Source organism: Bombus pyrosoma, linkage group LG7 (genome assembly GCF_014825855.1).
Source record: "Bombus pyrosoma isolate SC7728 linkage group LG7, ASM1482585v1, whole genome shotgun sequence".
Taxonomy (NCBI): domain Eukaryota; kingdom Metazoa; phylum Arthropoda; class Insecta; order Hymenoptera; family Apidae; genus Bombus; species Bombus pyrosoma.
In genome coordinates this window covers 2,890,377-2,907,294 of record NC_057776.1, presented here as the reverse complement: position 1 = coordinate 2,907,294, position 16,918 = coordinate 2,890,377, and the positions used below count along the sequence as shown (strand labels likewise).

The 16,918-nt window shown below is 38.3% G+C and overlaps 1 protein-coding gene across 8 annotated transcripts; it reads right to left on the bottom strand.

Annotated features, from left to right (window-relative positions):
- Nucleotides 1–120: 120 nt before the first annotated feature.
- LOC122569066 lies at nt 121–15,968 on the bottom strand. Of its 8 annotated transcripts, none has more exons than XM_043729534.1 (5): nt 15,736–15,968; nt 14,929–15,058; nt 14,468–14,590; nt 14,210–14,328; nt 14,000–14,139 (listed from the first exon to the last, which is right to left on the bottom strand). In XM_043729534.1, exons 2-5 carry the CDS (start codon nt 14,953–14,955, stop codon nt 14,133–14,135), a joined length of 276 nt encoding a protein of 91 aa, XP_043585469.1. In that variant the 5' UTR covers nt 14,956–15,058; nt 15,736–15,968; the 3' UTR covers nt 14,000–14,132. The 8 variants fall into 8 exon arrangements, with proteins under 8 accessions (XP_043585473.1, XP_043585466.1, XP_043585471.1 ...); XM_043729533.1 differs by having other exon boundaries at nt 15,611–15,742; XM_043729532.1 differs by lacking the exon at nt 15,736–15,968 and adding an exon at nt 15,227–15,729.
- Between the last annotated feature and the right edge of the window lie 950 nt (nt 15,969–16,918).

Genomic DNA, 16,918 nt, shown 5'->3' with positions numbered 1-16,918 from the left:
ATTGACGTTGCTGTTAATTGGTCAATCTCCACGTCCGTGGTTAGAAAAGGACGCTAGGTGCCCTTGAGGAAAAGTTGCTAGCGGGAAGCGTCGTTCGTGAGAAAGTAGGTTTCCCCTATCTTCCCGTAGTTGGGACAAAGACTGTTTTCTGTTTGAAGGACTTGTAATTAACTAAATCTTAAGATTTACAACGGGTCCTGAGGCTAGCTGAATATGCACTGCGGAAACGCATCGGCATCTGGCGACCATCTTACCCGGCGAATAAGGTCTTTGTTAAACAAACGTTCATCCCTTGACCGCGGCTACGTTGGCGACTGTTTGTCGCCTCGATCTCAAGCTCATTGTCACGGATCCCAAATAAGTACACTCAGGTTGAATGACAATTGTTTAATTACGGCTACGGTAGAATCTAAATTACAATATTACGGGATTTTCCCAAGGTTCCAAAGGAAGGCTCCGGTGTTCTTTCATCTCCGACATATATATATGCATTTTCCATGATGTAGTTTGTTTATGGAATTAATCTTTTGTCAATTATGCAAGTCGATTGTAGTTCTACTTTATATTTTGTTATTTATCCAGTGTGAGAAATATATATGTATATACATATGTATTTGTATGTGTACGTATCTTCCGCTCGTGTACAGTTTTATGTCAATTGGATCGTTTTAACGTAATGCATTTGTATGTGGTAATTGTTAATGTATATTCTTGTTCCGTTCCCCTTTCCTTTTCTCGAGTAGTTGTTTAATTTATTCGAATCGCGAGTTACTTGGATGAGTTTAAAGTCACTAATTGATATTGATTACAATATATCCTTAGTTATTATTAATGATGATGTTAGATTAACTTATTCAAATCGTGAATTGTTCTTGATTGATCGGGTAGCCATTTGGATTGTCAATTCATACATAATCATAGTTTATTAATCAGTTCAGATCGCGGGTTGATTTTGATTGATAGAATTTCAAATCGTAGGTTGAATTGTCAAATCATAGGTTATCATTATGTTATGTTATGTAGTGTTATTACACTTATTAATTAATCTGCTTTATTCGTTTACTAAGTAATTCACAAGTTATTTCAGCATAATTCGTCCTTAGTCGAGCTGTCAAATCGTAGGTTGCCGGTTCGGTTTACCTGGCTTACTAGTTAGTACAGGTTATGTTGTCTTTAGTAATTTACTAGTGTATATTTCTATTATTTTATTTTATTTCTTTATTATTATTTGAATACAATTATTCTTATTTGATTAGTTTGTGGTTTGTTCGATTTATTAATTAGTGTTATTACTAGTCCAAAAATATTTTTGATTTATTGCTAAATTCTACTAGGGTATCTTACATAGATATGTCCCTATATGTTAATCTACTAATCGCCCTTATGTGAATGCTACGCGTATTTACCTTTAGTTAATCTTTTACTAGCGTGTTTTATTTTATCTTATTCTACTTTATTTGTTTTATTACATGTCGGATTTCTGGTCGCGTTATTTGCATATTGTATTTTTTCGTTACGGCACGTGCGGAGCGCAGGACGTGACACTTTTCACTAGATTTTATACGCCGAATGCAGTGCACACTCTTTTCAACGTCGAAACAAGCCCGGCCGCTCGCAAATGGCAATCTTTGACGATTTTCTTGAAAATTAACTGTTATTTCGTTCCTGTTTGAGATATTTCGACGTTTAAATGCTCTTTCCACTTCGTTTTACACGCTGAATGTAGGGCGCGATCTCTTCAGTGTCGAAACGAGCCCAACACTTCGCAAATCGCATTCTTTTTTCGCTTTTGACGAGAACAAACCGTTATTTCGTTCCTGTTTGAGATATATCGACGTTTAATTGCGCCTTTCACTAGATTTTACACGCCGAATGCAGTGCACACTCTTTTCAACGCCGAAACAAGCTCGGCCGCTCGCAAATCGCATTCTTTTGCCGATTTTGAACAGAATTAACTGTTATTTCGTTCCTGTTTGAGATATTTCGAAGTTTGAACGCTCTTGTCACTCCATTTTACACGCGGAATGTAGTACACGCTGTCGCGTCCCACGCTCCACACGTGCTGTAACAGAAAATAAAGACTATAAGATGCAAAAAGCGCGAGTGACGATGCGAATACACAACAAGATAAAAAAGATAAAATAAAATGAAATAAAAATACTTTAATGAAAAAACCAGTAGACTAACAAAATAGGGATGCATACATGTAAGAAACACATTGAGTAGAGTCAATTAATAAACAAAATATATACATACCATGAATTAAAACCTACCAATAAACTCTCACACAAATAACTCCACCGCGAACTGATTAAGGATAAACTATGATTCGAAAGTTCAACCAATCAGGACCAACTCGCGATTTGAATAAATTAATAAAGCATGATTGGACACTGTACTAAAAATAATTATGATTCGACAATTCAAACTATGATTTGAAATTCAATCAATCAAAAACAACTCACGATTTGAATAAACTAATTAATAAACCACGATTCAATACTACACCAAGAATAATCTATGATTCGACAATTCAATTAAGGATCTCGAAAGAAGGAGGACTCTGTGAAAACTTAATGGTATCCTCGTCGCACTGAGTTAAGCTGATAACCAAGGAATCATCAGGATACGGCACCGACGAAGAAGGGGGGCACGAGGCGGGTATAGGTTCCCACGGCGTTGACCCACGCCCTGGGAAACCACTATGGATCTGATATTCTCCTATAGCTGGGTGGCGACTGGTCGGTGCCTTTGGCCCCCGTCAGCTTGCCGATCCAGTATGGAGAATTTCGGAGAAGTTGATAGGCTCATACTTGCCAAGACCACTCATCTCACCTTCTCGTGGGGCCCCTCGTCGAAACTTGTATATTTAACCTTTAGAGTGCTATGGATGCATATATGCGTCTGGCGAAAGTCATCGGTGTGGACTAAGGTCGCATATATGCGTTTGTCAATTTTTCCGAGCACCTACGCAGAAGTAATACTATTACGCATGTGTGAGATAAATATAAATGCATTTCAATGTTAATGCCGCGTTAATTTTCTTTTCTTTTATTTAATACTTTGCATTCACAATTTGTCCAATTTGGGCATTTGGTAGAATAATCGTGCCGGCACAACACAACTATCAAGAAGAAAATGTGTTGTTTGAAAAATAAGAGAAGGAACGACAGAAAATGCGATGTCGGATTATGTATCGATAATTGTTTTGAAATTTTTCACGCACAACTGAATTATTAACTTGTGTTATATTTACTAAATTTAGTTTTCTAGTTTATTGTTTTCTAGTTTACTACCCAAATTCTAGATTATTGTAAATTTCAATGTTTATAATAAATAATTAATACTAAAAAATAACGCTCTTGAATCATTTAATCTCATGCAAAAGAATTATTATAACTTATTACGATTTGCGCTTTGAATAGACAATCAACAGAGTTCAGTATAGCGAAAAAGTATTCACGCGCTGGCAGCGTGCCGTCCGTACGGATGGCATAGACTCCGAGTATTCAGCACTCTAAGGGTTAATATTTATCAATATACTATGTATACAGGGTGGTTTGGTACTGGTGATACAAGCGGAAAGGGAGCGATTCTACGCGAAAAAAGAAGTCGAAAATATAGAATAAAAATTTTTCGTTTGAGGCTTTGTTTTCGAGAAAATCGACTTTGAATTTTCAACTTTTCAACTTTTTTTAAAAAGAACCATATTCGCCGAGGGTTCGTTCTGCTCTTTGAATAGCACGTCTGTCAGGATGTCGACGATTTGGATACCGGTGTCTGTAATGATCAGCTGCGGCTGATGCGTTACCACCACACGCATCTAACGAAAGTATCATGTCCGTATATTCCCGATTGCTGTATGTAGACATGATGGTAAACTAGTAGGTACTGATAGTGGATAGCGATAAAAGTCGGATGGTAAGTTAATAGGTAGGAAAACACTTCGGTCACGTTGGAAGTGTTTATCAACATAACGTCAATCGAGACAACGATCTACAGTGAGATCCGTTATAACGAGACGTGATAAAGTGCACGCGTACCGAGCGAAAATTCAAAGTCGATTTTCTCGAAAACAAAGCCACAAACGAAAAATTTTTATTCTATATTTTCGACTTCTTCCTTCGCGTAGAATAACCCCCTTTCCGCTTGTACCACTAGTTACAAACCACCCTGTATATACTTAAATAAATATATGTATAATATGGATAGCAAACGTAAAAGGAATATAGTTTAGGGTGCAGGGGAGGGATACCCCAGTACCGGGGCAGATGTGGGTAGTCAAGTGAGCCCCGCTGCGTCGTCATCTCACGACCATGGCCATTCGGAGGTGGACCGTCAGGCCACAGGATTGGTTTCTGCGCCTGGCGAGGAGAGGAGGTTATTGAGATCGGCGGACGAACAGGAGGGTACCTTTGTGGCTCCCTCCATAGACCCGGATGTTGGACCATCTTCTTTAGAAGTATACTGGAGGGCCCGCACGAGGTCCGACGATGAGGAATCGTTAGCCTCGTTGAAGACGAATCTTCCTATAGCATCTGGAGGGTCCAGGGGCAAGAAACGGAAGATGATTTGTACTACCCGGGCATGCCCGAGGATCTCGTGCCTGAGATGAGGACTGCCACGGCTGCCGATATCGGGGCTTAAATGATAAAGAGGATCGAGGAGGTAATCTGGGTGGCGATCATATCGTCCAACCTTAAGGGAACCCATATCAAGACCCTTAAGGAGGCGCCAACCACTCTTGCTACCGGGCTGTCGCTGCTCGAGGAGGAAAACGAAGCCCTGCGGAAGGCACTTGTGAGGAATGCGGTGAGTGGGACCCAGGAGTGTTCTCGGTGCGGCACCTCGGCTTCCGAGTCGGGGAGTCCTCCGAGAAACGGACAGAGCGACAACGCGCGTCTCACTGCCCTGGAGAAGAAAGTTGAGGAGCTAGGACCCTCCATTATAAGGGCCATTGAAGAGGGCTTCGGAGGTAAGCGACAGATTCTTGAGGCGCGAGACAGGTAGGTCTCGGTGGCCTTGGCTCGCTCCAACAGTACCACCCAATTACCATCGCTCGCGAGGGAACAGCAGGATGAAGAGTGGAAGGTGGTTGAGCCAAGGAAAAAGGCAAAGAAGAAGGAAGAGGTGAAGAAAATCACGGAAAGGGCGGTGAGGAGCCAAGTCTACACGGCCTCATCTGCGACAGACGCTCAGGCTGGGAGGAGGACAAAGGGCACCCCAAAACCCAGGACATCGACGGGAACCTCGGCGAAAATCCCGAAAGGTGTGCAGGTGTAAGCGCCTAAGAGGGCTACGCTCCCTCGCTCACCGCGATCATCTGCGGTGACTTTGACTCTGGATGAGGGGACGAAGACGTCATACGCGGAGGTGCGTCGACAACAGCGAAAGCCCTGCTGACAGAAGTTGGCATCGAGGCGGTTAAGATGCGTAAGGCTATGACCGGAGATATCATCTTGGAGATCCCCGGTGATAAAAACCGGAAGAAGGCGTCCACGCTAGCGACGCGTCTGGCGCATATCTGGGACCCGGCCACGGTCAGAGTTGCAACATCAGCCAGAATGGCGGAACTACGTGTGGTCGGGATAGACGTCTCCGTCTCCAAGGAAGAGCTGCGGGACACCTTGGCGTTGGCTGCGGGATATGGCAGCGCGGAGGTGCAGGTAGGAGAGATCGGGACCACTAGAATCGGTCTCGGCTCGGCTTGGCTGCGTTGTCCACTAGTCGCAGCGAGGAAGCTGGCTCAGGCAGGAAAGTGTGGCAGATCGGTAACAACAGGACGCCGACAGGTAGGGGACGTCAACGCGGTCGTAACACCTCCGGGCGATCCGGGTACCCAATCGCCAACACCAGAGGGCTACTACGACGACAACGAGTCTGTCTGTCTCGCTAGCGAACAAATATACGGGGTCATAATACAAATACCGCATCTAGCGAGACTCCCTCTACGTCTAAGGCAGGGACTACCGGATATAGCCTTACTGACGAGTCCGGTAGTCCCGGGACAAAACGCAGCGAATTCAAACCAACGGGATGCGGCGACAACTGGCTACGACGAAGGAGAAGCGGTGCAAAAATAAAAATTAATTATGGCGGATTCTCCATCCGCTATAAAAGGTTGCACTGGGATGGTCCATTGCAAGGGTCGAAGCCATCGCCAAGAGGACCTCTTGCAGTGCTATAAATGCCTGGAACTAGGGCACATCAGGCCGACGTGCGTATCGACGATGGACCGATCATTCTTCCTCTTCTTACGCTGGAAAAGACAAGAAATGCCAAGAAAGGAATAAATATTGACCAAAGAACGAAAAAAGGGTAAATCCAAAAGGTAAAAATTTACACTCTTCAACGACTGGATCAGATGATAAAGACACAGAAGCCTCCATGCCCCGTAATTAAATAAAACCGAATGTTACGTCGCGCAAAACATCTACACTCCATCCCGCGCTGCTTGACCACCGACGGTCTACGCACCGTCCTTCCGACCCTCAATAAATCCAAGGACCCATCGTAAAACGCTAACATTTTAACGTCATTGTTTCGATATGATGTTTCACTTCACATGTTTGACCTGAAAGAATTCCTCATCCTAGAAATATTTTCGGTACATAGCTGGTACTTTAAACGGTCCTTGGGTTTATTATACGTTCTTACAAATTACGGAGAAAGCAGGTAGTCACCTAACGGAAAAAGTGAATAAGTGTCTAACCGAAAAGCCGATTTTTCCTATGAATAAAGTCAACCCCGAGCCACGCCGATCGGAGGCTTCCTCCTCCAATCGTCATCTGTTCACGTTGGCTATAACCAATGGTCATCACAGATCGTTGCCCTCACTCTACTAACGAAAAGTGTGAGCAACGAATCCGTTTTCTTAGTTCAAAAGACACACCCACACCGAGCTTTCCTCCGTAATCACACAAGAACGAAACTTACTTGTTCTCAACACGAGAGAGCGGTCACTCTCTCCAATCTCTTTCTCAAGCATTAGAACAGTCAAATTCTCTTCCTCGATTCGTATTCGTCAATCACGCTGTATCTCGTTAGTGTATTAAGTGTTGGAAATATATAAATTTATAACCCTGCAAATCGCAGCGTTATACTACAACAATTACCCCTATTATCCTAATCGAAATAAGGGGATCGATCTATTCGTGGTGTCGATTATTGCAAACGTAACGGGAATTTACGACTCCCGTTGACGCGTATTCTCGCGACCGCGTTTCCCCGTGATAGGTCGAAAATACACCGAAAGTAACGATCATATAAAATACCGATCGAAATCCGAATAATGTGCCGTCACGAATAAAGAAACGAAGACAAGATAACCTCAAAATACAAAACTATCAAACACCGAACAAAGCAGTCAAAACCACTCCACGTCATCACTTTCCATAAATCAATAACCAAACTTACGCAAGATAACTTGAAGAAAAACTTTATTATAGGAGAGCAACGAGATTACGCGTGTTACCTGAGCGAAAGCCCATACAACAATGCGGCCCCGGCTGCCGCCCCCCCCCCCCTCCTCACGCACATGCGCTCCAGAGGGACATAGACCATTCTCACAGAATTAGCATAGAAAGTTCCAGGAGCTTCTCGGACGAAGACAAGATAACAGCATCAGCATGGAAGGTTCCAGAAGCCTCCCAGATGCAACCTCAGCAGCTACGGTAAACAAGAGACATACTCTTACGTATGACCGGTGAGAATTAAGTCAAACAACAGACCTTGACATTCTCTCACATAGCAACGATGAGAAACTGTGAATTTAAGACATTAGTAGTAAACAAGATAACGAAGCAAACGAGACATCAGCAATCACAAGAATCCACGTTCTCTCACGTACGATAGCGGGAACCCCAAACTACAACAGTCCGATTCCCACGGGAGCGAACTGTCATGTGACTATCATCCCATGGGGGATCTAGTTATAAATAAGCGTAGCAACATAGGACAGAGTTCCCTTTTTTGTTGTCGATCGTACATTACATTCCGTCGGTCTCTCATCAGCAATCAATTGCTCAGTCTAAGTCGCGATCAAATTAGAAAATCTTCTAAGTGTTAATCACATTAGTGAAATCGAATTAATAAAATTGTAACCGTGGTTATGAGTTCGAATTCGAAAAGGTTTTAATAATAAATATACTACTAAATGTTAATCGCGCCGACGAAATCCAGGCACCAGTTGTGAGTAGAACATACACCTCAAGGTAGGAATTTAAATTTTTATAAATTTTCTTCTTCTCTAATAATTTCGTGGTTAGGTCATATCCGGGTATCGAACTAAATCTACTCATCAACAATTAATATATTCGATCTTGCTTTCTATTCCGTAAATTTCTTAAAGATAAACTATCGATTTCTAAGTTTTAAACAAAAGGTCATTCGCTGTGTTAGCTTGTGCATAACGGTGTTTTCAATTATTGAAAACACTTATTGCTCTTCGCATTCCTCCTCATTGGCAAAATATTGCCCGTCTTTGGACAAGGCTTGCGAAATCACACAAGCCTCACACAGAGAGGATCATTAGAGTCATTTTGTTAAGAGTAAATTCGAAAGGCAAGAAAAGTCATAGCGGTAAAAACCACTCTAATAAAACGAACCGAACTTCAGTTAAAACGACAGATTCGCTAGCGAAATTGAAAGAGAAGAAGAAAAAGGAACATAGAGATAAATTTGGATTGAATAACGAAAGTTCAAAACCTATTGAATTCATCATTAATTAAACCGACATAACCAAATCTTGTCATACCAAAAACACTTGTAAAATTTATCCGATTAGAGATTCGACTATTTGCTATATTTATATGTCGGAGAAGAAACAATACCGGGACCTTCCCTTTGAAACTTTGGTTAGATTCCGTAATATTGTAATCTAGATCCTACCATAGCCGTAATTAAGCAATTGTCGTCATTCAATCCGATTGTATTTGTTCGAGACTTGTGATAGCTTGGGCTCGAGGCAACAACAAGTCGCTGAACGTAGCCGCGGTCACGAGATGAACGTTTTTACTTAACATAGGGATGGAGTAATTCTATAGCTCTCCTTAAAAGAAATAGTTGTAGCGGCACTCGACAGTGAACATTCCAACGATTTTGGCCTAGTAGCCCGCCACACACGGACTCCATTCTTCGGGCAAGATGATTGCCAGACGTCGATGCATCTCCGCAGTACGTGTTCAGCTAGCCTGAGGACCCGCTATAAATCTTATGATTTAGTTAACTAAGGTCCTTCAAACGGACAAACAGTCTTTATCCTAACAGTCCTTAAATCTATCACCTATTACGGGAAGATACGGGAAATCTGCTTTACTCACGGGTGACGCTTCCCGCTAACAAATTTCTTTCAAGCGCGGCTAGCATCCTTCTTCAACCACCAACATAGAAATTAACCAATTAACAGCAACGTCCATTTCCCTCACTTTCCGAACGAAGGCTTTCCTCGACGAATCCGTGTCCTTAGACACACCCCTTCATAGTTTTCCTCTGCAGCATCATCATGACGGAAAGTCATTCTCTTGTGTGATCTCATCGACGAGAAAGAGTAACGTCTTTACGATCAGTGAATACTTCACGTTTTGTTAACCCTTAGAATGCTATGGATGCATATATGCGTCTGACGAAAGTCATCAGTGTGGACTAAGGACGCATATATGCGTTTGTCAATTTTTCCGAGCACCTACACAGAAGTAATATTATTACGTTTGTGTGAGATAAATATAAATGCATTTCAATGTTAATGCCGCGTTCTGTCTTTTCTTTTTTTTTTTTTATTTAATACTTTACATTCACAATTTGTCCAATTTGGATATTTGGTAGAATTGAAATTGTCTGTGAGAGAATATTGGTCTGCGGACGAACTGTTGAAAAGCAATATTTTCCGCAAAATAATAGCACGAGATCGATATATGGTATTATTACAAGTGTTGCACTTTAACGATAATGATACAGTAAGTGACGATCCTTTAGCAAAAATACGACCAGTAATCGATAAATTAAAGATTTCCTATTCGCAGTCATTTGCACATTATGAAAATCTATGCGTCGACGAAAGTCTTTTGCTGTACAAGGGCAGATGTTATTTTATGCAGTTTATACCATCCAAGAGAAGTAGGCATTAAATTATTTCTCCTTAGTGATTGTAAAACTAATTATGTATTGGACTTTGTAATTTATACTGGACAAAAAGCAAACATTAGTAGAAGTAACATAGCCATTGGAATCTCTGGAGATGTTACGATGACGCTACTTCAGCCGTATCTTAGAAAGGGCCATAAGGAAAACTATAAAGTGGTAGAAAAAATTATTTTTCCACTTGTTAGATTTAACTATATATAATTCATATATTTTATATCAAAAATCTACTGCTTCGAAACAAAGATTTAGTGAATTTCATTTAGCGTTGATAGGAGACATTTTACGAAAATATTCCCAACGCAGAAGCATAGCAAGAGGAGGAAAGAGAAAGTCAGAGGATTTACCATTTCGTTTAATTGATAGGCATTTTCCATCAAAATGCCCTAATCGTGTCAGCACAACACATGCAGAATGCAGAAAATGCGATGTCGGATTATGTGTCGATAATTGTTTTGAAATTTTTCACACACAACTGAATTATTAACTTATGTTATATTTACTAAATTTAGTTTTCTAGTTTATCGTTTTCTAGTTTACTACCAAAATTCTAGTTTATTATTTATAGTAAATTTCAATGTTTATAATAAATAATTAATACTAAAAAATAACGCTCTTAAATCATTTAATCTCATGCAAAAGAATTACTATAACTTATTACGATTTGCGCTTTGAATAGACAATCAACAGAGTTCAGTATAGCGAAAAAGTATTCACGCGCTGGCAGCGTGCCGTCCGTACGGATGGCATAGACTCCGAGTATTCAGCACTCTAAGGGTTAATATAAAGACAAAAAAAAAATTTTTCCTCAAAATAGTCCTTAGACTATTTCTGGTGGCAGCAACTATCATACCGATCGGAAATCTTAAATTTATATTTCGAATACTATTATTCCTTTCCTTTCAATTAAATTTAACGGCAAACAAATTGAAACATAGTTGAAAACGAAATTGAAAACATAATTGAAAACGTAACATAAAAATTTTTGGTGGCAGCGGTGGGATACGCTCCACAGAGGATTAAAGTTCTTACGGTTATTAACAAAATGTAAATAGAAAATATGGCGACCGCATTAGAATCATTGGACGAAGACATGCTCTTGACGTTGTCAGAACAACTTAAAGCATGGGATGCAAATTTTCGTGTAATAACCGACATGAATACAAAACTCCATGAATTACAATACGACGTGCGCTCCCTCAAGGCAAAGAAAGAAATCGAGACACCCGTATCACCGCCGATAATTCAGCAAAAGACAATGCCGACAGATGGTAGCTCACAACCAATTAAGTTAAAAGACGCGATCGAGTCGGTACCAGTATTCGGCAGACATCGACCCTCAGTATTCCAATTGTTAAGGGCATGTGAGCGCGCGCGAAACATGATTCCGCGGCATCCAAGAGCCTCAATTGGTAAAATTATTGATGAATAAACTTCGCGAACACGCGTTTCTCGCCGTAGAAGACAGTGAAGTGTCGACGTTGAGTAACTTCGGAAATAAATTAAAAAATATGTTCGGTCCAGGAAAAACAGTTAACGAGTATAAAGGTGAATTAGCAACGGTGTTCCAACGATCGGAAGAAGAGTTACTAGATTATATAGATTGCGTCAGAAATCTCAGACTGGCAATAATGACGGGGAAAGATACGAGTACGGCACCATATTGCAAGATAGAATAGATCGGGACACGAGGGAGGCTTCCGTTAAGAGGCTCCCAAACGAGGTGTATTTACGAATGAAGATAGCAGGATACCAATCCTTGGACGATGCGTACCGCCAAGCCGTAAAAGCAACACGAGAATCATCAACGAGCAAGAATCAATTGAAGTTCGAGGAATTACGGCAACGAGCCTAGTCATCCTAGGGCAGACAATAATACAGGTTGCGGGCCATCCAGTTATTTTTCATGTAGTTTATGATTCATTGCTGATCGATCAAGACGGAATCTTAGGATCCCAATTTTTCCCAGGATATAAGGCTCGTTTGGATTACGAGCGAAAACATATCAAGTGCGGAAACATTTATATTCCCTTCGATACAAGAGAAAAGATAATCGTGCCGAAACGGAGTTCGGTACCATGTTCAATCAACATTGCAAATCCGAAGATAAACGAGGGATTTATCCCAAAAATCGAGCCAATTAAGGGAGTCTATTTTGGTAATGCAGTTGTGAGGAGCCATAAGGGACGAGGTTATATGAGAATAATAAATACCACATCAAGAGATTACGAATTGACCACACCTACAATGATAATTAAAGAATTTGAAACCTCACCTCGCTCCCTAGCGTGACATGCAATGCAATTTCAAAATCAAAAGAAACTGGGTTCGAGAAAATAATTGAATTACTACGACTCGAACAAAGAGAGAAAAAATCAAGAGAAAGAGAATCAATTCGGAGGAATCAAGATAGATTTCATATTCCAGGAGACACGCTGGAAGGAACTGAAATTCTAGAGCATCGAATAATTACAACGGATGATATACCAATCAATATTAAACAATATCGTTACCCACCTGCACATCGAGAAGAAATAAATCGTCAAATTCAAGAATTACTGAACACTGATGTCGTAGAGCCATCGACATCTCCGTACAATTCTCCGTTATGGATTGTGCCGAAGAAACAAACGTTGGAAATTAGTTATTGATTATAGGAAGCTTAATGATAAAACGATCGGCGATGCTTCTCCGCTCCCCAACATCACAGAAATATTGATTCAATTAGGAAGTGCGAAATATTTTTCCACGTTTGACTTGGCATCAGGCTTCCACCAGATCCGAATGGCACAGGAGGATGCCCACAAAACGACATTTTCAACACCGTACTGGCACTTTCAATTCAAAAGAATGCCATTTGGTTTAAAAAATGCCCCAGCAACATTTCAACGCTTGATGAATTCAGCGCTATCAGGATTGCAAGGAGTAGAACTATTCGTCTATCTGGATGACATAGTGATTTATTCAAGATCTCTTCATAAACACGAAAGTAAATTTAACAAATTAATGAAAATATTAAGAAAAACCAAATTGCGATTGCAACCCGACAAATGTGAAATGCGAAGTTATTTGGGATATATAATCAGTGAAGATGGTGTAAAACTAGATCCAAAGAAGATCGAAGCAGTATCAAAATTTCTACGACCAAAAGAAGCAAAGAATATCAAGCAATTTCTGGGACTAGCAGGATATTATAGAAGATTCATATCTGTTCGATAAAATCAACACCGTGCAGCAAATGGCAAGAGAAAATTTGATGAAATCCGAGTTAAAGTCAAAAGAATATTACGACAGACGAATCAACCCGCAAAATTTCAAAATAGGAGATCTGGTATATCTACTAAAGGAACCTAGCAAAGGAAAATTTTCTGACCAATATACAGGACCGCATAAAGTGTTAGAAATTTTGCAGAATCAAAACGTCAAGATTGAAGTGAAGGAGATTCCGTGAACAGTACAATTGAACAAGTTAAAACTAGCACACAACCGAAATAGACAATAACCAAAACGATTTTAAGAGGCAACGTAGTACGGTAGTATATAGTATAACGCTGCTTGTCGAATAATGAAGATAACGGAACCTAAAAGAGAAAAAAAAAGAAATTACTATGTATTCTAGCCACTATTTAAATATAAAACGCGTTAATTCAATAAAATAAACAAAGATATTGGAAGAGATTAAAAAGAGAAATGTACTTTATAAATCAACGAGGCTTGTACATAATTAATTATCGTAGAAAGAAATGTATATGCAGGAATTGGTCAGCTGAAAGAAATAGATAGATTAACTTCAATTGCCTTAATTAAAAAAAAGAAAAAAAAATAATATTAAATATTTATAACTTAATATTAAAGTTAAACTAAAAGAAGTGATGATAACGGTCAATAATTGATGTTCGACAACAGACTTACAGTTGGCCAATGAAAAAAAAAACGGAGACCATTTTACTTACAGGTACGAGAATACCGAAGGTAATAAATATTAAGATTGACAATTATAACCTAAAAAGAAAAGAATGTTATAAAATACTTTGGAGTAGAAATTGATAATAGTAAGAAATTCACTACTCACATTGAAAAGGTATACACAAAAGCCGACACAGTTATGAGAAGCTTACTACCAAATTTAAGAGAATACATACGGAGTATTGAAGCAGATACTACTGGAACGGTTAAGAAGGCAACAGGAAACTGAAAAACCAAGAAAAATTTAGTGACATTATAACAAAATAACTCAACATTGACGCAGCGGTCTTCGCAAACAAGAAAAAGGACAGACTATTTTACTACGCGGATATTTATGAAATATGGCATTTTTTTTTATACTTACAGATCTAATATAAATAAAAGTAGTCATAATAAGTGTTGACAATGTAACAAAAACCGAGATGATGCCGAAAATGCACTGCGTAAATGTCCTACATGATCGATGTAGCATATAGACTTGGAGAACCTATAAGCAGTAATAATATAGTGAACAAAGTTTTAACTAAAAAGATATGGACTAGCTTCAAACTGTATTATACAATTATGTAGTAACAGCCAATTAATAAGAAAATAAAATTGGCCAATAAGTATAGAAAGAGGTTAGAAATCAATCAAGATTGGTTAACCGAATATCAACAACATAAACAACTGGAATAAGAGGATAATATATTACATTAACCTATACTATATTATTATACTAAATTTGATATATAGAAATTAATATTATAGTACACAATAGTTGTTGATACAATACACTATAAACATATTAAATTAAACAAATTAGATGGCAATTTTAACACTTACAGATATAGGATAAATAAAAGTACTCATAATAAGTGTTCAGAATGTAATGAAGAACCAAACAATGCAAAACATGCATTGTGTAAATGTTCCAAGTAAGGGACACAGCATTGAAAAAATAGAATCAGAGAACCTATAATGAAATAACAGCAAATCACAAGTATGAAGTAACGACAAACTAATAAGAAGGAAACAGAAACAGCCAATAAATATAGAAATAGGTTAGAAATAAATCAAGACAGATTAACTGAGTATCAACGACAAACACGATTAAAATAAGAGATTATTATATTGTATGGACCTATTATAGTATTATTATATTGAATCTGGTATAAAGAAGTAAGGTTATACTACACAATAGTGACCAGTGATACAATACACTATGCACATATTAAATTAAACCAATTAAACAAAAGCTATATAAATATAAACCACTCATAATCAAGCAGTGAAACAGTGCTATTAATAATTTAGACTTCAACAGCAATACAATCGACAAGCTATTATATTAAAATAACACACAGTATATATACACAACAAACACAAAGACAATATTATTGCCATTTGAATTTTCAATTGCACCAAAATAGAATTAGAAACAAATAACAAATAAATGATTATTTTGGTATTAAATAAAACACAATGCACGTGCTATTAATATTAAAGCAACACATCGTAAACATACACATTATAATGAACACAAAACAATATTCTTGTCATTTCAATTTTCAATTGCACTAAAACAGAGTTAAAATAAGTATCAGATAAATAATCATTCCGGTATTGAATAAAAAGTTATAAAACATTTACATGAAACATTTACAAACGGCCATTTTGAAAATAATGCTGATTGTCGAGAGCACGAAGAAGCTTTTACGCATACGCAATGAAACACATACAATAATTATATACACTATAATAAACACAAAATATTATTATTCCCATTTCAATTATACGTCATCTACTAAAATAAAGTTACAAATAATTAACAGATAAATAATAAATTCGATATTAATAAAAGTCACTATATACTAGGGACATTCACAAGCGGCCATTTTGGAAGTGATGCTGATCAACACGTGCATGTAGTAACTTTTGTACCTTGCAAAATAAATTATATTTTTGATGAAGAAATAAATATTTAATAAGATGATAATAAAACAAATGGAAGATTGTAACAAGAAAATAATAAATAATAATTAATACAATATAATACACTATTATATGGTAACAAGAATATTAAAAATTAATAGAGATCAGCCACGAGAAATAAAAAATAAATCAAAGTTTTGCAACTAATTGCAATTAACTATTAAACTACTAACTATTCACGATTGATGAATTAAAGGAGAAGAACACATAATATATAAGAAGCCAAGAGGCAGCGGACCTTATTTCTGAGAAATGACACACGTTATTATACATTGACAACATTAATTAACTAAGAAATCGCACAAAAGAACCAGATTAAAAACAACGAATACAAAACACTTATAATGGAAATCCTTTATGTTAATAATGGAAAATCTTTTTATGCGTGTGTAGAGAATGGACGTCGAATTTTACAAACAGGGACACGATTAGTCAAATTTCCTCTGGAAATTTGAACCCCAAGAGGGGGAGTGTTACGTTTTGCGCTCCGCACGTACCGTAAAGAAAAAAACGAAAACTACAACATACAAATAACGCGAGTGGCGATTCGAACACACAAACGAACGCACGGTACATTACGCACAGTTAATACATTAATAAAAGATTAACTAAATGTGGACACATATAAAATACTATTAAATAAGGGCGACTAATAGACTAACAAAATAGGGATGTATATGTCGGGTTCACATTAAGAATAGGGTTAGGGGCGTTTAACCAACTTTTACTAGGATTAGCCATTGTTATTATACAATAGAGGTAATGTTTATTAACACAATCGTGAGTATTACAAAGTTATCAAGTAACTGCGGTGATTAGACACCAATGACGATGACCTTAG

Excerpts from the sequence above, each read along its gene's own strand:
- LOC122569066 (XM_043729531.1), bottom strand. The coding sequence starts at position 4,713 with ATGGGTTCCCTTAAGGTTGGACGATATGATCGCCACCCAGATTACCTC. Across the intron at positions 2,968-4,413 it reads CTATGGAGGGAGCCACAAAG|GTGCTCGGAAAAATTGACAA; the intron begins GTACCCTCCTGT and ends ACTTCTGCGTAG. Across the intron at positions 2,063-2,835 it reads ACGAGGGGCCCCACGAGAAG|CACGTGTGGAGCGTGGGACG; the intron begins GTGAGATGAGTG and ends TTTCTGTTACAG.